This window comes from Protopterus annectens, chromosome 7.part0 (genome assembly GCF_019279795.1).
Source record: "Protopterus annectens isolate FY-2018-M chromosome 7.part0, PAN1.0, whole genome shotgun sequence".
Classification (NCBI taxonomy): Eukaryota; Metazoa; Chordata; order Ceratodontiformes; family Protopteridae; genus Protopterus; species Protopterus annectens.
Genome location: NC_056739.1, coordinates 188,883,927 through 188,904,674, shown reverse-complemented (window position 1 = coordinate 188,904,674; position 20,748 = coordinate 188,883,927). Strand labels below are relative to the sequence as shown.

General features: G+C 41.8%; 1 protein-coding gene across 1 annotated transcript in view; it reads left to right on the top strand.

Moving 5' to 3' along the window:
* The window catches only part of KDM5B (lysine demethylase 5B), a 2,307,736-nt gene that overhangs the window by 2,005,333 nt on the left and 281,655 nt on the right, over positions 1 to 20,748 (top strand). The window contains exons 19-20 of the mRNA XM_044076151.1: positions 4,145 to 4,283; positions 5,770 to 5,949. Coding sequence (XP_043932086.1) covers positions 4,145 to 4,283; positions 5,770 to 5,949 — 319 coding nt within the window. The remainder of the gene's footprint in view (positions 1 to 4,144; positions 4,284 to 5,769; positions 5,950 to 20,748) is intronic.

The following is a 20,748-nucleotide window of genomic DNA, read 5'->3' as shown; positions in this document are numbered from 1 at the left end:
ACATCACAGGTTCCTACCAAGCGTCGAGACCCAGAGCCTCAGGTGACCCCATCAGGTGACCCCTGCTCTATGGAGACTTCACCAGACGCCCCCACTGATGAGGTCCATAGGAAGAGTGTGTGCAAGAGGAGGCATTTGGATTCCCTCAGGAATCCTTAACATCAGACACTGACTTAGAGGAATCAGAAGGGTCCCCACAGTCCCCCTTTGAGGATGTCTCATTTGCAGACATATTGGAAATACTAAGGCAGAGGGGCGACTGGCAGTCTTACCCCTACTGAGGATGAGTCAGTGCTCCTGAAGGCCTTTGGGTCTCAACCTTCCACCTCCTAGGTTTCTCCGCCCTTTGACGAATTAATGGATTTGGTCGCTCGAAGGGAGTGGGAGTCTCCTGATTCCATGGAACCAGTCCCTCGGAGACGCAACAAATTTATCACCTCCTCCCAAGACGGATCCTTTCTTACTAAGGGAGCTCCCGTTGATGCCATGGTGGTGGCGGCGGCCACCAAGAAAGAGATGTCAGAATCCTCCTCTTCTGTCCATCCTCCTAACAGAGACTCTAGGACGATGGACAGATACAGGAAACGCATCTTTAGTTCTGCGACATTTGCAATGAGATCACTTAACTACTTAACCCATTTTATCTGTCTTTAATGAAATCTCCTCAAAGAGCTTGGAGATGCTCTACAGGGCAGCACAGCTGATACTGTCTCTGAGAAGGTGACTACACAACTTAACACCCTTAATTCTATTGTGAACTCGTCCATGCGGCTCATTTCTTATGCAGCCGATGGATCGAGCCGAGCAGCAGGTTCAGCGATAGCTCTGGGGAGACCATTCTGAATGCGCTTATGCTCCTTTGCGGATGCCTTCAAGTCTTCCTTTGTCAACACCCCATTCGACGGCTCTTCCTTGTTTGGGCCTAAAGTCAAGGAGACCCTCACTAGGTGTGAGCAGGAGGGAAAGACTCTGTCTGCCGTAGGAGTCCGTTTTTCCACCCCTACTAGACCATACCCCAAAGGGCATTTTTGTTTTATTGAAAGCCCTCGCACTAAAAAACACACCTCCAATAGCCCCCTAAAACTTATTAACTTAATGCTAACACACAAAACTATGTACATCTTCAAATACTGAAGGTTTACCCTCGGAAAAGGAGGCAGATGTCCCAAACTGACAGCCACACACACACACAAACTTGACATAATCTAGAAGAAAGGTTATCATTGCTAGGAGACATGGTGCAGCCTGTGCTTTTATTGAGCACTGTTTGAGATTGTCTTGTCGTTATAGCACTCCCAGCTGGGAAAATACTTGAAGGCTTTCAGTGAACATTATTTCTTAGCCAATTTCTCTATATTAGATTGTCTCCATGGAGACAAGATGCAGAATTGCTACTAAGCATGCATTTATTTGCTAGAAAAAAGCCTTATAATCATCATTCTTTTTTATTTACTTGCTTTCTCTTAAAACTTTTTAGATAAAGCTTAAGTGCCTTAATCCAGTCATTCCCCCATGCAAGAATGAGAAAAAAGTACATTATTTTTTCTTTTGTCATGCTCTTTTAACCAGACTTTGCTTTCTTTTTACATTGCAGTGCCTACATTTCTTAAAACTGAACAAGAATGAAAAGGGGAAAATAGGAGCACCTGTTTACAATATATCCTTACTTACACTTAAACATAACAAAAAAATTACTTTATAGCATGCAAAGAAAAGCATGCGCGATAAAAATAGTACTATAAATAATTGATATACAGTTAACTTTCTCCCTCCAGTTCCCCTCAAAGTGTCCTTCAGAACATGGCATGAAGTAAGCATATGCTTTAGAGTCCCCAAGTCCAACAGAATCCAAAAAAATCAGATGTTTACAGATTTTCTTGTTCTGTCATATTTCAGATATATAGTTATTGTGTTGTAATCCCACATTTGTCAATTTCCAAGTTACTGGTATTATTCCTGTTTGTCTCCATCTCCCACATCTGGTCTCTGCTTCATTTCCAGCATACTCTTGGTTCTTGTAGTCAGCTCTCATGCTCCTTTCCTTCTCTCCAGCATTTTCCATTGAAACATTGAAAAATGTTTCACTGGCACCAGTCTCTGTGGTCTTTATTACCAGAAGAAAATGAAGCAACCCACTTTTGGTTGGACAAACTTTTGCATTGCCTCTTTCGCATGTATGTCATCAAAAAATGATTTTGTCCTTTCAGGGAAGAATATTTTGAAGATAGCTGGATGCAGCAGTTTGATTCTCAGACATGCTTCTCAACATTCCCTGAATAATGGAATAAATGTACTCCCTTTTCTGCCTGGTATGCAATCAGCAGTCATTCTCAAAGAACACTCTGCTGCAGTCTCCCACTTTTAGTACTTTGTTCTTCTTCCACAGTTTCATCAGAATCAACTCTTCCTGCTGGTAGGTTCTTTACTATTAATGGTCTAGATTGCTTTTCATAGCCAGGTTTGGCACATACACATGATGTGCCCTTTCAGTTAACAATTTCTGCTGTGGAGTACCAGTCCAGTAGTTTATTTGTGCTTTCATAAAAATAATAAACTGTTCCTTCGAGCATCTCTGGTACAGCTGAAAATCTCAGTTTCTCCCTATGTGCTCTGTCCTGTAATTCTGTTAGTTTTTGAAACCTCTCTTCTTGTGCAGTCTCATTCAGCCAGCCTTTTCCTTCATTTTGACCTTTGATTTTTGCAGTTTTGGCACCTCATCGGAATATCTGTTAAATGCTTCTTCCTTTTTTCCAGCCTTTTTTTGTTTGAGTTGATATACATCACTGTACCATTTATTTTAAACAGGCCTGTTTGTCTTCTAGGTTGTTGGAAGTCAAGTCTGGAGAACAGCTGCAGTACTTTTTCCAGTCAGTGTTTTTTTCCTCACCTTTTGTAGCTGATTTAGTTTTTCAAGTCCTCTGTATTTCTTTTTCCCTGGCATCCAGGCAGTGCACTTAACTAGCCAGTTACTGAAATTTACCTAGAATCACAAGTCCACTGGCCTTCTCGGCTAAGGTTCTGTTTTCACACTGGGAGAGCGAGAATTAAGCTGTTACTCATTGTGCAGCCATCTTGGAAGTCTTTGGCATACCCAATCTTTGAGCACTTTTTGCTTATTGTTTCCCATAACCCTGCAAGGTTTTCTTCCTTGTATTCTGGGATTAATTTTGGACAGGGTTTATATGACTGATATATGCATGTGTTACTCTAAATGTGGATATACTTTCTAATGGGGGGGGGGGGGGTGCAAATTGATCTGAGGTACTGAGGCAGAGCTCAGGGAATTATGGGTAGGGGAGGAGTCTTGAGCCAAGAACCTTCAGAATTGATGTTTATTTAGGTCAGATCCCATTGAATCTGGCAAAGCCCATAGTTGAACCAGGAGAAAATCGGACAATATGCATCTCTTATGGTAAGTGCTTAACTTTCATTTTGCTGTGCTTTAGAACAATAGTAAAGACTAAGTCCACGTCCACAACCTTCAAATTCAGTTCATAACAGATATGCACAGTTTTCATTTTTCTCTTATTTGCATATATGTAATATGCAAATTCATTACTGTATCTTTTCTAACATAAAAGTAAAACCACTGTATATTTCTTACTGGAAATGTTTTCCAGAAGTGTTGTTTATAGTTAATAAAGTGAGGGTACCAAAATTGTCTTAAAATATTTTGTGGCCCTCGGGACTGCAGGGCTGAAGTTTGAGGTAATAATGATTGTCATGGAAAAGTGCATTCACAAAACTGTGACTACTCCCTTTAAATTTCCAACATTGAAACTAGCGTTAACACTTAAAATAGTTTGCACTCCATGAACACACTACTTATTAGCACCAAGAATGCTGTATGTGGAAGTGGGGGGAATTGTTAGAGGTACTTAATTCTTAAGTTTAGCATACATACGCCTCTGCTCACAGTTTTGTGATTAGACTTTTCGGTGTTAATCTCTGCTGCAGACTTCTGCTTAGCACTCAGGACTCTGTTGTACTAGATCTCATGTGGCCTTCATGGTTATTTTGAGTTTGAGACCCCCCCCCCCCCTCCGGCAGATTCATATCTTAGAAAAAGAGCATTAGCTCTTAACAGCCTATATGAATATTGAAAAGTGGTATGTGTAATTAAATAACATTATTACTTCTACAGGCCTCATCTTTCTTTGGCTGCTGTGGCAGAAGCTGTGAGTGAGATAGAAGACATTCCTGCTTATCTTCCCAGTGGTTTAGCTTTAAAAGATGCTATGCAGAGGGCTCAGGACTGGCTTCAGGAGGTGGAGTGCCTTCAGGTTGGTAACATGAATGCATTCTAATTGCAGAAGCAGTTAATTAAAACTCAAATATGAAATCTAAATGAGTTGTCTTGCATTCATGCATGCTGTTTTTTGTTGTGTTTGTACAACAACATGCCTTCTGGATTATTTTGACTCTGTTTATTTCAGTTGGATTTGTTCCAGTTTTGCCTTACCTTTAGGTGTTTTTTTTTTTTTTTTGAGAGTAGTTTTCTTTCTTGTAAAATGCTATTTCTTTGGACATATTTTCTGCTGGTAAAATCGTATCCCACTATCCATGAACCCAGCCTTAGCTTTGACTTGGCCCACTGTTTGACCTTGTTTTTGGAGACAGACTTGTTGCCTTCCAAAACTATAAAGAATAAAAAAAAAACAGAATTTCTTGGATGGACTTAAAACTGCTCTAGTAGGACATGTGTAGTAGAACCTGGGAATTGCAGCTTATTCAGTAGTATGATAATGACCAGATTAGGTGGGGAGAGCAAGCCATTTTTGATTACATTTTCTTTCTTTGTAAAGCTGGGCAGTTGAGTCAGCAGTACATTGAAACGAAGGTAGTTTCATAGGTCCAGGAACTGGATTGTTTAAAAAAAAAAAAAAAAAAAAAAAAAAACGTATATTTTACTTTTCTTGGGCATATTTTATATCAGACATTTATTCCACAGTGCAGAATCAGTTGCCAGTTTCTCAAGTTTTTTTTGGCTCAGTTCATGGCAGCTGGGCAAGTGATCTTAACCAGTTGTGGATTCGTAGTTGTGACTCATTAAGATAAGGGTGGCACAGCAGATGGCATTGTTGCCTCACAACAAAGAGGTTCCTGGGTTCTATTCCTCAGCCGGGGTGCCTTGTATGTGGAGTCTGCATGTCCTGCTGTGTTCATGTGCGTTTCCTCTGGGTGCTCCTGTTTCCCCCCCATTCCAAAGACATGCAGTAAGTGGACTGGACACTCTAAATTGGCCATAGGTGTGAAAGTGCAGTGTGGAATAACTGCCGCAGCAAGGCTAGCCACCCAGCGGTGTAAACCTTGGTTGTAGAGGATTGTCACTGTTGAAGCGATACCCTGATCCCATGTGCAAAAATTGGAAAAAGGGGTTTTGGATAGATGGATGGACCCATCATTAAGAAAAGGCTTTTAAGTGCATTTGTAATGTCTAAATTGACATGCTGCCTTTGAATACAAACAGGTAATGCATTCATATTGGCTAATGGATGCATTAGATGCAGTATCCTGCTAGTGTTGCTGATAGTCACACAGCAGTATTTTACAGAAACCAAATGGTATGGGAAATGCATATGTTTGTTGCATGCTGTCATGGTTGCAGCAGTAGTAAAGGGTTAAAATGGGGGAGGGGCAGCAGTGGTTGCTGGAAGTACCACCACAAGCAGGTGCTTATTTAACCTGAAATGAGTATTTCTAAAAGTTATTTTTTTAATTATTTAATTTCTTCCTGTTTTTAAACTTAACTGTGTTTTGTTTCCTTAGGCTGGTGGACGTGTGCCTGTGCTGGACATGTTGATTGAATTAGTTGCAAAAGGTCATGCAATCCCTGTTCATCTGGACCCGTTACCTAGACTGGAGTCACTGGTTGCAGAGGTTCAGACATGGAAAGAGAGTGCAGCTAAAACCTTCCTGACAAAGAATTCTTCATTTACACTTCTTGAGGTGAGGTGGAAGTTTGTAGATGTAGTATATGCTTTCATATGTTTGGTCTAGCATTAATGTCAAAACTTGCTATGTGAGTTCCAGATGAAAAAAAACAGTACTGTCAGACATATTTAGTTGTATGAATGCAGTTTTGTTTGTGTTTAGGTTAGTTTTCGTGGGGTAGAGAAGTGATTCTAGTATTAGAAAAACACTTCACTTAAAAAATTACAAAGTTAAGTTAAGGGAACCACAATGACAGAGCTGTTATACTGCTGCCTTGCAGCAGTGTTTGGTTCTTCTCTGCTTAGTCTGTGTCATACCTCTGTCTGTCAGTAAGACATGAACTCTAGGCCATAGCACTGACCTTAAATGAGTTTGCCACCTTTCAAGGAAACCCATAAGTCTTGTTTACCAAATCATTTGTCGGTCAGCCTTAACTTTTATCAAGACTAGAAGCCTTTCTCATCTCAAGTGGTAATTCATTCCACATTTTAATTTACCAGACCCATGTTGACTATAACTATTTACCCAAATTGGTATTATAAGTTTGATAATTCTTAAAAGCATTATTCGTACCATAACAATTTTTACTTATATCTGAACCAATAGTTGCAAGCATACTGCATGATCCCTTCTGACAACCCTGTATTGTATTGAGTACAGGCATAATTGTTCCAGACAGTTTCTGTAAATTAGACATCAACTATCTGTTTGGCATAGTACTTCTGAATTCTTTCCATCTGAATTACAACTGAGAACATTTAAGACACCAGAAGCTCCATAGTTTTCTAAATGGGGTCTTACAACAGTCTTAGAGGCATGAGAACTCTCTCTCTTCACAACTTGAAATGCTGAGCATGATGTCTCTCTAATAACTGCATATAATTTAATGCCCAGTGTAAGGTTGTTGGATTGTCTTTCTATGGACCTACACCAAACTGATAAACTATACTAACATATGTGCTTTTGAGTGAGACATAAGTTTTGTTTGCCACCCCCTTTAGTCTGCCATGACAAGTTTTTGAATTCTGTAAGTGATCATGGAACTGGCTCTTGAGTCTCAAAAATGTATTTATGGATCTGTCGTGGATCAAAGATGGATTCTGTTCTCTTAGAGATTTTTCCCCTGCTGGTGAGGCTTAACATTTTTCTTTGATCTTCTGTGCCAGTTTTCAGATTTTTGGCATTACGTTTCCTTTCACTGAACTTGACTGTCCAGTTTGTCGCAGAAGATGCCTAAATGTGAGTGAGAACATGTTTTTAATAACTTTAGTGCTAACACAAGATCTATGCAGGTCTGTTATGCTTTCTTTGGCATATGTTGCCCTATATTACATTATCATTTAGTATTAGTTTGTCAGCTGATCACGTGGCCTGTGATACTTTGCCTAATACTGAGGAGGGTCGCAGTCTTGCCTCCCAACCTATTAGAGTAAGAAATCTGTACAAAGTGTAAAATAATAGAGGGACAAAGGCCCAAAAATAGATACAGATTTGAAATATTACTCTTCTAAGCTTAGAAAGTTGCAAGAGTAACTATTAGCATGCATTTTTTGAAGGATATGAAGTCTGAAACTAATGCACATCATTTAATAACTTCAGCCATCAGTGATTTGCCAGCAGTCCACAAATTTTACAAGGAACAGTTCAAAAATATGCGGTAAAAATCTGCACAGTTGAAGAGGTATGGTTGCAATAGTTGTGGTACAGGTGTTTGCTAGAAGAAGAAAAATATTGCCCTCCCCCTGAATCCTCAGCTGTTTGTGAGAGAGCAGAAGATGCTTCTTGAGGATCACTGCCCTAGTATAATTCAATTTACATGGGAGTTGGCCACAGGTGGATATATCCTCTTTTGGTCGGACTTCCCATAGCAGATCTGGTTTCATTCTCATATCAAGGATTTCAGCATGATACTCTAGTAAAAGGGAAAACAGCCTATGCAGTTTTCTTTTCTTTTTTGTCATAAGAATTGTTGGGCCAGTCTCTCGGCTCTTTCATTTTCCAAGGAGTGATAAGTACCCATTTTTTGGTAGATCACCTTCTGATTTCAGAGTCGAACTTTGTATTTTTGGCATAGTTTGTCGACCCATACCATCCCTGAAAAAGATCACCAGTAAGCAGATCTGCAGGAGACATATTCTTCTGAAGGGTTATAGTTTTCACTTCTTTTATTTGAGGAAAAAAATCCAGTTCGAGAGAGAACAGTACAGTATGTCTAATAAGAAAGCCTTACTTTGTTGCACTCACTATGTCATAGCCTTCCTGGAGAGTAAGGAAATTCTTGTATTGGGTACAGACCCTGTAAACCCCCCCCAAATGTTCAGATGAGCAGAACACATCCTTTAGTGAGCATAACCTAGAAAGTGCTGTCACATCAAAGCAGAGAAATCTGAAAACTAATTTGTAAAAGACTCGTGTGCAAGTAGCGTATGGCCACAGTAACCCTGCCAAGTCCTACATGCCCTAGAAGGCATAGGTCCTACCAAGGCATAGCATTGTCTTCCACAACCCTGATGTCTCCAGTTTTTATATCCCCACCTTCTTTCAGGATAGCCCATGGAATTTCATCTTTTTGTACATGCCAAGCCTGGCCAAAGAAGTCAAAGCAGCTTAAATGCAGATTCCAATTTCTAGGCTTCTCAGGCTTGTAGGGGGATACACATTTTTCATGACTCTTAGACTATTTTACCAGGAAATTTTACCATTCTGTTCAAACACTTGCAGATCCTTTGTTGTGAAGCGGCTTCAAGTTTCGTTTCTCTTAGAAATCAAGTGGGACAGCTGCTCTGTGTTCCACCACTTTGATAGCAGGAACCAATGTACAACCAGCGGATGCCCACCCTGTTGTTTTGCTTGTCCCAGCTTTCACATATTTCAACTGTAGAAGACTTGCAGTTGATTACATGGTGGTGATTTTCTTACTTTTCACTGAGTGTAATGTGAACATGGTTTAAGTTGTTATATTGAACTCTGTGTTTATTTTTATTTATTTAAATTAAAATTTTGTGTGTCAGGTAAGGGCCTTAGATAAGGCAACATACAAAGAGTAAATGATTGCAAATTGAAGAACACACTTGAGAGTACAAATGCACTGTACATACAGTGTTGGAAAAAGTCTGAAATGTACAGTGACATTAAAATTGTGTACCGGTCTGTGTAGAGTACTTAATGGAACTACTGTTTGCTGCTTGTGTACCAGATAGGTGGACTACTCTACTGACTCATTTTCACCTGCTACCTGTAATCAGTAAGTAATGAAGTAATATCTAGGTTTGCAAATGTACTTGTTAAATATTTTAATTATAGCATCTTGGCTGGTATTGGTGGTATATTTCAGGGATCTAAGTGAAAATGTGAGGAGGAGTGTGTGATTAGGGACACTTAAAGATTAAAATAAATTGAAGTGAGATAAGTAGGGGAAGAGGAAAACTTTTCAGAAAAATAGAGTAAATAGGGAAGTGTTGGTGTGGGGTGACCCATAGGTGAGGTATGGGAAAAGTCTGGAGAAAATAGATTTAAGGTAATGTGATTATTTTTGTTTCAGCAGAAAGTTTGAATGGTTTTATTGAGGTGAGAGGAAATGGATTGATATTAATATGGATATGTCTGCTGTTTCAGTAGGAATTCATTACCATTGTAGTTTGTTTCCTAGTGTTGGTTCCTTTTCTATACTTTTCTTTTACTTATCTACACCTATGTGACAGTGTTAACATTTATAAATAAAAGGGTGGAGGAAAGACCTTTGTGTGTGTGTGTGTGTGGGGGGGGGGGGGGGGGGCTAGGAGGCTTGCCACCCTGCAAAAAATTATTTTTCTACCAAGTTTTGTGAGTAGAATAATTAATTGGGTAGCTTATTTCATACTGTTGAAGCTCTAGAGAATTGACACTGGGCAAAATGAAGGGGTGAACATGTGACTTGGCAAAAAGTTAACCCTGAAATATTTTGTCTTTGCTGTTACCTTATTTGCTGAGGTGCAGAAAGACCCTTGTTCAAATATGTGATTTGAACCTTGACTATGAAGACCTGTTCTATTTGAGCCAGCTGTACTCTCATCAGTAGGCTGTTGTAAAGGCATTGAAGAACACTGTTTATTCAAACTCCTTTTTAGAAGACATTTCCATTTTGTAGACCATTAGCCTTGTGAGGAAATGTTTTAAATTGTCGGTCTGGGAGTATTCAGGCACACAGTTACAAATGACAGGACTTCAAAAGCAGGCCTAGTACTGTTCCACTTGTGATGCAGGCCTTTAATGATGCATTGGAGAGTAGTTCTTTAGAACTAGACTTCCTGCTGGTAAATGTCTCTGCTCTTTCTTGTGTGTATTGGGAGTAATATTGTATTTGTCTATTTCTCTACTTGTGTTATTTCACTTTACTTTGTAATCTCAAGAATTGAGCTGATGCACAAAATTTTGTTTAGGCTGCAGCAGCAGAGAGAGAAAAGGGAGACTTTGAGTGGATTAAGTACCTCTGTTTTGGTTTGTATTGCTTATTTTCGCTATCCACACTATTCCGAGCATTTTTTATTAACTTTGCAACTTATTTGAACTGTTTTATGAATTCCGTTAGTGTTTGCACTTTAACTGATCGTTTTTAAGTGTTTTTTCAACTGTTGAACTGTTGAGGGCTACACACAAGTGCACTAGCCATTTTTCTGCTTTAAAAGTGTTTGTTTTACTGTATCTGTTTTAATTTTTGAAAAAAAAAAAACAAACAAAAAAAATCCTATCTCTCTACTCGTTTCCCGCCTTTCTATAACTAGTGGAGTCCAGTTTTCAGATTTTGCTGAATTCTGGGCTGTTTTGTAGTTTCTATGTTGCCCAGACCTTACTAAGATAGAAGGAAGCTTCTCTGCTCATCAGTGAGAGTGGTGAGCTTTGAGCAGCCTATCTGTCGCTGGAGGAGTGGTTTCAGCTCAGAATCTGTAGTTTTACTGGCCATTTTGGGCTATTTCTATCCATTTCATCTTTCTGTTTAAAAACCCATGTTTACACGGTTTTGCGCATCACACAGCACCGTTTAACTAGGGTTAAACTATTCCCGGTGCCAGAAAGTCTGCTTGTCTAATTTTTTCCTTAGAACTAATCAGTTTTCTAGTTTTAGCATTCAAAACTGTTTCCTTGTGCTCAGCACTTGTTCAAAACTTGTTGCAAGCACTAAATCTGCAAAGTACTGCAGCACTCAACTTTCCTCACTTGTTAAGAGGAAAACAGTTTTTAGTACTTAAATTAATAAGCACCTATCCAGGCATGTGCAAGGGTCAGCTCCCGGTATTTTCCCTTGTCCACCTGATGAAATCTGGGCATTTTGGGGCAATGTAGTAGTTGCCTCATGTACACTGACAACCCTCTTCTCCTACCACCCAACACTACAACCTGTGAGATGCGCACTTATATAGCCAAACTGGAAGCCAAGCTCTCTCCAGTCAGGAGGAGAAGGTAAACACCAGCACCACACCGCACTCAGCACATAGTCCATCAAAACCTACACCACCTAAGCCCACACATAGTAACACAAAACACACACCAACATTTGCAGAGGCTCTCAATAAAAATCTACCCAAAGAACAGAGACCTCCAAAGCTGAAACGCAAGCAACCACCCACCCCCCAATACTACCCAAATGACACATAGCCCACAAAATCAGTGTGCCACTCAACCTCAGCCCATAAGGCAAAACAATGTACCCAGCACACTAGTCATAGGTGACTTTATAGTCAGGCACACTGATGTCCCACTCACCAAGCTAAACAAGGAGAAAGTTACTGTCAGCCTCCTGTTGCGTGCCAGGATCTGCCACATAATGCAAGCACTCTGGTCACTCCACAACAAGTACGTATATGACTCTGTCATTGTCCATGTTGGTGTGAATGACCTGAGATGTACCTCCCTGGACTACATGAAAAGAGACCTGGAGGAGCTCTCGGATCATGTAGCTCGGGCAGGTATGACCCTAGCCCTGAGTAGCATCCTGCCATCACCCAGAATGATACCACAATACAGGGACAAAGTAATTAACTTCAGCAATTGGCTAAGCTTCTGGTGTCATTCTAAGGGGATCCAGTGTCTGTTTGCCTGGGACGACATGATCGACAGACCACGATGCTTTGCTAGAGATGGCTTGCACCTGTCGCCCCTGGGATTCCGGATACTGACTAAGGCTCTTGCCACCCCTATAGTGCCTTATTTAGACAAGGTTCAAACGACAAACTCGCCACCATAGCGGGTATAAGCGAGCAAAATCTGAGGGTAATGCTAATCAATGCTAGAAGTCTAAACCTCAAAATACACTCACTCGAGGCACTCCTTAAAATGGAGAACATCGACATCTGTGCAGTGACTGAGACGTGGTTCAAGGCTCTCTCCAGAGTGCACCCTTGCATTACCAGGCTATAACTTATACCACACCTTTCAGCCACCTAACCTGGACCGAAACACTAAAGGAGGAGGCTTGTCCATATTCATTAAGGATATCCACACCTCCAGGCTAGTTGCTCAATGTAATGCATCCAAAATTATCCAAGTGCAGCTAACACTGGGCAAGACTGCAATCCAGGTTTTAGCTTGTTACATATCCTCCTGCCATGCCCTAGGATGCCCACTCCACGTTTCTTGATATACTGGGTAATGTTGAGGTACAGCCCAATACCCTAATAATGGGCGATTTCAACTACCCGACCATCAACTTGGAAAACTACTCGTGTACTAACTAATTTGCTCAACACTTTCTGGAATTCATAAATTCCAATGCCCTGGATCAGCTTGTCCATACCCCCACTTGGGACAGCAATACCCTGGACCTAGTCGTTACCAATATGGGCAACCAATGTTCCACTCCAGAGGTCAGCTCCTCGCTGGGCAGATCTGACCACAAACTAATCACCCTAGACATCAGTATCCTGCCCCCATCCCCCATTAAGGAAACCACCGTAAAAAACTTCTCCAAAGCCAACTTTATGCTTCTGAAGATAGAAGTGGCAAGATTCACGACACCCATACAGACAGAAAATAGAGGTATGACTGCTGAAGCCTGTACAAATGTACTGTATAAGCACATACATGAGTGCATGGATTATGCCATCCCCAAAAGAACCAAGATGCTATCCTCCAAAAAAAGGAAGCTAATCAGGTGATCCCCTGCAATAGACAAACTCTACAACAGAAGGAAGAAGCTGTTGCAAGAAAGAGTAAAATCCCCTGATTGCAGAAACTCCCTGGTCAGCCTCAGTAAGAAGCTGAGAGCCCTCATAAAATCCTCCAAAGCTAGTTACGAAAATAAAATCACCACGGATTCTAAAGACAACTACAAAGCATTCTACAGCTATGTCAAGAATCTCAGTGGCGACACTCAGATCTGCTCTGAGCTACAGCACAATGGCACTAAATATACAGAACCAACTGATATTGCCAACATCCTGGCAGATAAGTTCAGTGCAAACTTCACCCTCTCCCGCACCCCCCAAAGGGCCCATCACTATACCAGAAGAATGCAAAGCCCCTGTAATTACGGCTGCACAAGTAAAGGCCGTGCACTCCAAAGCCAAGAACACAGCATCCATGGGACCTGACAACATCCCAGGCTGCATTCTGCACGAACTACAGAACGAACTGGCACCCCACCTAAGTACCATGTTCAATCATAGCCTCACTTCAGGCTTTATGCCTACTGAATGGCACACAGCAACAGTTATCCCACTCGACAAAGAGGGTGCCACCACGGACCCCAGAAACTACCGCCCCATTAGCCTGACGAGCCTGGTCTGCAAGGCCATGGAACATATCTTGGAACTTATAAACAAGGACCTAGGTAACCTACAAACTCTGCACCCCACTCAGTTTGGATTTGTAAAAGGTAGATCATGTCTCCTAAACCTGATTGACTTTGTTGAAGCAGTCACCAGAGCTGTGGACGAGGGTAAGGTGGTGCACACAGCCTATCTTGACCTCGTCAGGACTTTCAACGCCATACCCCACTCTGGAGTTATAGATAAACTCACTAGACTGGGCATAAATCCCTATGTCACAAGATGGGTGGCCAACTGGCTCACTGACGGAAGCCACGCAGTGAAAGTAGCCTACTCCAAATCCAACTTCAGACCAGACCAGTGACAAGTGGAGTACCACAGGGCTCAGTCCTGAGTCCTCTCCTGTTTGGCATCTACTTCTCAGAAGTCCAGGCTGATAAAGCAGGTCTTTGGCTAACGAAGTTCACAGACTACTGCAAAGTAGGTGCCATGATAGAATCACCTAATGATGTGGAGATTCTGCAAAAGGGTCTCATTGAGACTGATGCTTGGTGTCAGTCATGGCCTCAAGCTCATTTCCAAGAATTGCATTGTTATCCCCTTTGGGAAACTGTACTCATGAACTACCACATAGGCAGTAGCCTACTAAACACCAAAAGTGTGATAAGAGACCTTGGGACACAGGTAGACAGTAGTCTCTCCTTTGATAATCACATCACCACAGTAGTCAGGAAATAAATCTTTCTACATGGCACACCATCACAAAGGGTTCACCTCCACAAAAAAAGTCATTGACCCTCTCTACTCATCCCTCATCAGACCCATCATAGAGTACAACACCCTGTTTGGCATGTACCTCGCAAGACATTGACAACTAAAAAGGCCACAGAAATACCTCACTAAGAAGATTACCAGCCTCAAACAGATGCCATACGCAGACTGTCTCAAAAAACTGTAGCTCTACTCCTTCGCTTACCGCCTACTCAGAGGTGACCTCTGCCTAACATACAAAGCCATATCCAACCCAGATCTGTTGGACATGCTACACTTAATGAATCCCAATCCCTCCGAGCCACATGCTCCAGGGACGTAAACCTTGCCACCACAATCAACAGAACATGCTGGAGGGATAGATTCCTGTCCCAGAGACTTCCCATGCTCTGGAACAGACTTATCCATTCATGTCAAGCAAAGCTACTCATTAGCCCTCTTTAAGAAAAATCTCGACAGTTGGATGGGAAATAGGAAATTTACCCCGGGGATCACTTCTGTGGCTCTGCTAGACAGGGTCACAGGAAAATAACTTTTTTGGGTGGCAAAAGCCAGGAAATTTTTTGGCTAGGCTTATATAGGTCCCAGGGCCTATAGCCTAGTACCTACCTATGAACCTGTGTAGTTCTAAATGACAGTAAAGTTTACTTTGACTTTGCCCATCACAAAGAAGCCTTAGAACTGTTACAGCTTGCAAGAGAAGTACAAATATCTGTACAAAAATCCAGTCATAGATCTTATATTGGTGTCTGTGGATGCAGCAAGACTCTGCAACTTCCCCGTAACAGGAAGACTAGGGTACTGTACTGACTTAGTAAGAAAATATTAAACCTCACCATCCATTGCACTAGGGGGCTGTAAACTTCCAAACCCATGAGATTCAGTATCAAGGAGACAAACTGATGAAGTCTGTGATATGACCAAGGAACTGAAAAATGACACTGAAAGGCTGGCTTTGTATATTGCTAGACTGCCCCCTATAGCAGGAAAACATGTCATTAGCTGTGCCTCAGTTCCCTCACTTGCCTTTGCTAGTGGAGCAACTACAAGTATCTTTGTGAGAATGCATGCATGTCCCAACATTCAAAACCTAACTGAATACATCAGAGGACCATTGTTAAATATACTCTTAGATACAAAACTACTTTTGGGTCTCCAAGAAATGTTTGACATTTAAATACAAGGGGTAATCTGTGCAGCCTGTATCTCCTCTTTTTCATTTCTCATTTCCTGAACAGAGTATGAAATGTCAACAAACATATCTTTTTTCTTTCCAAGCAGTCAGGAAAAGAAAAATAATTTTTTATGCAGAAAAGAGCCTTTTAAAAGAAGCAGTATTACTTGGGGGGGGGGGGGGGGTGGAGAAGCTATGGCAAGAAATAAGATACAGTAAAGTTTAGTAGGTTTTCTCCTGGCCAAACAAGAGGAATGCTGTTTATTAATTTAGGGTTCTCCTCCAGCCACCTTCTGGGTCAAGAGACTGTCCTACTACATATAAATGTGTCTTGGCCTGACAGCAGAATTCTGAGTAAGAGAGAAGCTCTCCCTTTGTTGTGTAGGATGCTCAGTTTCCGCCCCCAACTGTATCACATTAGCGCTATTTGAAATGGTTGCTGGAGCCATACTAAGGAGCCCCAATCTAGGACAAGGAGAGGGACTTGTATTTTTCGTGCCAAAAATGAGCCTTGGAGACTAAGCTTGAATATCTCTAGATTGAAGTTCTTTGGATTCAGTTGAAAATGCGCATCTTGCAAGCCCTTCTCTCTGTACTCTTGAAGTATGCACTGTCAAGTGGTCCTGGATGTGAAGGATGCCTCCTTATATCTCCACATGTGAATATGATCACAGGGAATAGAGGCAAGTTCCTCCATTTTGTTGCCTTGAGAAAAGCAGTCCTTTTTTTTACCTTTCTACTAGCATTTAGTATGTACAGTATGTTCAGAGTATTTACCAAATGTATATCCTCAGTGTCTTCCTTGATCCAGTTTATATGCTGCAAAGGTGGGAATGATTGCCGCAGGTGAACATCCTTTCCTTGTCTTTCAAAATTTTCCACAAACTTAACTTCCTTTCCTTACTCCTGTAATGCATCTTTCTCCTCACTCTTGCTGAATCTCATTGCTGTTTTTCAACCATCAGACTAGGTCTTACACAGCTTGAGCAACAGAACAAGTTTAGGTGTCCTTTTTCTTTCCATACAGCATTTTTTAGTCTCATAAAGTAATCTAAGCGTTTTTGACAGGTTTTTACATATTCAAACATAATTTCTACCACTCTCACCTTCTCCTCTTTCAAAGTTTTACCTTTCTTCCCGTTCATTTTTTTTTTGTCACAAATAGAAAAGTAGAATTGTTAGTCACTGCATCTGCAATTCATAACATTGAATTTGTTTTCTAATGTGAGAATGGTACAGTAGTGGACTACTTGTTTTAGCGTGGTGATATCAAAAAGGAGAAAAACAAGGCCTCATTTTATTTTCAGTGTGTGTTACATACCAGTAGTGTGTTGTGACTGGTGGTGGATCATCTTATCACTGACTGTGCTATATGCAAAACTTTTAAGTTTACATACCCTTCTCAAGCATTAAAAAAATTGATCCTTAAAGTACTTCTACCTGCTTGAGTCTAGAAAGGACAGCAAGGAGGAGGAAAAAGAAAAGAAAGATTTAGGAGAATAGGTTGACTATCCCAGTTCTACTTTCTGTGAAAATTCTGAAGGTGGAACCCATCTCCAGAGCAGGACCAGTAACTCCTAAGATGCCTTTGATGACCAACTGTAACCACTTCACCTACCAGGGTACCCTGACATGACCTGACTCTGCTCTAAGGAAGAGATTGGTAGGCCTCTCTGAGCAAGAGCTCTCTAGGTATTTGCACTCTAGGCCGCCTTCTGCTTTATCCATTAGATTCTGTAAGTTGGTGTGGAGCCCTTCTGCAATTCTACATGTGGATAAAATGATGATCTTGGTCAAAGCTCATTTGGAATTTGATGCCATCTTGGTCCCGTCTCCAGGCTAGCTAGAGAGGACCTTCATCCCTTTACTTCATCTGCTTTTTTCTTGGATGCCATTTAGGCACTGGGAGTTTGAGAAGTTTGTGGCTCCTGTGCTGTTTCCATCACCATTAATGGTGACATTTCCATCTGTGTCGATACTTTGGCACCAATGACTTCAAAATCAGCTCTTTTGGTTCCAAGAGGCACTACACTTGAGATCATTACTGCCGCCTTCTGAGCTGTTCAGTGTCAACACAATTGACATTTGAATTTTCTGTGGAAGAACCCCACTCTGTATCAAAGTTGACCCTAGTGCTAGCAGATATCAATGTTGCCTTTGTGCTGAGTTTTGTATCGACTCCCAGTGGTAGTTCTGATTCTGGCTGTTTTGACATTGATTGCTACAATGAGAAAGTCAGTCCCGGGGGAAACCTTATAGATTTCCTTCCTTGGAACATTTACTTTCAACTGCAGTTTCACCAGAGCATACTGTTTAGTCTGGAGTCTTGTGCCACTAATCCCGGTCTGTTAGCCAGTACTGAAAAGCCTCCTGAAACCCCAGAGATGTGTGAGAGAGTCCTCTTAGTGCTCTGATGATTCCACTTAAAGCATCTCTAGGAAGAGGATGTGCAAGTGGAAGACCATAGATTCTCCGGCAGAGTATCCCACCTTAAACCTTTATCTTGATGGCTAACTCCATCCCCACCTGGAGATGTCAAATTTGGGGAAGTCCTGGAAATGATGCAGCAGAGGAGATGTTCTTCGTGTTTCACTGTTGCAGTTATCACACTTGGGATATCTGCCTGCAGGTAGCCCTCAGTCGGCCTGAATACCAGAGTCTTGGGATTTCTGCATCGGATGCTGTTGCCTCTTCCATGACGTCAGGTTGTCAGAGGTATAAAACATGTAGCCGATGCCATTACATCAGCTTTTCTTGCTGTGCGGGAGCCCGAAGCAGAAGTGCCGGTTGGCCGCTACCTGAAATTTTCATTTTTCGAGTTTCAAACCTGAAGTCTTCTAAAGCCAAGTACCCCGTTGGGGATCCTTTTTTCTTGTTCTAACTGATGTCAGAAAAAGTTAACAATTGTCATGCCTGTGGAAAGCAAATACCTCAAAGAGATTTTCATTCTTACTGCGTCACCTGTTTAGGCCCAGACCACGACGTTCCTCGCTATCAGTTTTTGTGCCTTGCTCAACACCCAAACTATTCGTTGTCAGGCTATCTTTGTTGCTAAATTCTTTCACCCTCATTCTCCATATTCCGAAATGGCTTTGTTAAGCCATCTGACTACCGATGATCTGAAAAAATGTAGGGATAAAGACAGAGAAGGACAGCATAGGTCCGAAACTGCCGACGACACTTTCATTAAGGTAGTCCGCCGGTACTCAGTGAGGCGCTTTCGCAGCCCCTGATACCCACGCCTACAGATTCGTAGGCTTCTACTGAGACCCATTCAGAGTCCAGTATGCCGCGAGATGCTTCTTCGACTATGGAACCAGCGGATGTCTCCACCTTGGATGGGTCCAGAGGTGCTGTGCAGGCACCGGCTTCTGAGGGTGTATTCAGGCCTTCTGATGTTTGTATTAAACTGACTACTTCGTTTTTGACTAAAACTACCAAATTTCTCAGGCCCGGAGTTCACACTACGCCTAGGAAACAGACGACCAAAGCGCATTCTCAAGCTCCTATGCCTCAGAAACAAATGCTTAGAATGACTGAAGACCTTATTACTTTAATTAGGAGAAGCCAGCCTTCCCCCTCTAAAATACAAAGAATTGAATTTCCTTCTGATTCTACAGACCATGAGTCCGATGACTCTGAGCCCTCTGATTACCAGGACATACCCTTATCCACCTATGACAATTCAGATGCAGAGGATTGCATTCTCTCTGACTCCCCTCCAGAGGACTTTTCTTGCGGTGAAACCTTGCATACCCTAAGAGGGCATTTCCGCTGGGAATGCCAGGACTACCCTCAGTCAAAAAAGAGACTCAGGGAATTTTTGGACTTGCCTCAGCACAGGCCTCTAGCTATACCCCCTGTCCTGGATATTGTAGATGATGTCTTCATGGAATCAAGTCTTACCCCTGATACTTTACCTCCAGCTCCTAGAAAGCCTGACAGGTACTATAGAGTTACCTGACTCTCACAAATGTCTCTCTAAAAATCCTTCTGCAGATCCAGAGACCATTTCCCAGGGAACTAAAGGTATTAAGGCTACTACAGCCAAAAACCCTACACCTTCAGACAGGGATTCTAGAGCTTTAGACAGATGGGGTAAGAAGATATATGCCTCTACAATTCTTGCCATCAGGGTTTTAAATTGTCAGTTTCACATGTTGAAGTACCTGCAACATATTATGGAACTAGTTAAACAAAAATGTTGATTCCTGATTGTGCAGAAAATAAAGATTTACAGGAGTTAATGTATTCTGCTAACCAAGTTGCTAAACATACCTTGCAGAGTGGTTTTGATGCCTTAGAAGCGTCTTTCAGGGCTGCTGTCACTCACTGGGTCTGTTCTGAGAAGGCATGCTTGGCTGAAGGAACAAATCTTGCCAGACCATGTCAAATCCAAATTACTAGATGCTTCATTAAGTCAAGAATGTTTGTTTGGCACAAAAGCAGAAGTTCTTAAAAAGATGGAGGAAAAAGATAAATCTATGCAAATCGTTAAAGATTTCTTACAGGTACAGCCACCTAGAGTCAGTAAGCATTGACCTTCAAAGAACTGGTCCTTTCTAGTCCCTCCCAGGCCTTCTTAGCCCAAACCCAGGGGCAACAGACAATAAAGATTACCGTCTCAGGGTATACACAGATCTAAACAATGGAGTGCTCCCACCTCATAAACAGGGAGTGGTAAGCCACCCTCTTATGGAAAAAGTTCACAATGACTTCTGCATCCTTCCCAGCCATGCCCAAGTACTTGCACCCCTAGGAGGAAAACTCGCCCTGCATGCAAAAAACTGGGAATACATTACCCAGGACTATTGCGTCTTAAACATTGTATCCAAGGGATACAGATTCTCCTTCCATTCGCTGCCAGCCCCAAGCGGATTGCCAGACCTTCCCCCAAACGAGTGGGCAGAGGCCTAAAAACAAGTACTTTCTCTTCAGTGTCAGAGCTATTCAACCTGTTCCAACAGAGCAAAGGGGACAGGGTTTCTACTCCAGACTGTTTATGGTGCCCAGAAAAGAAAGCTCGTGGTGCCTTATCCTAGATCTGTCAGTTCTCAACGCCTTCCTGGTGGTACCAAAGTTCAAAATGCATACACTGCAACAGCTGCTGCCTGTGCTAGCCAAGGA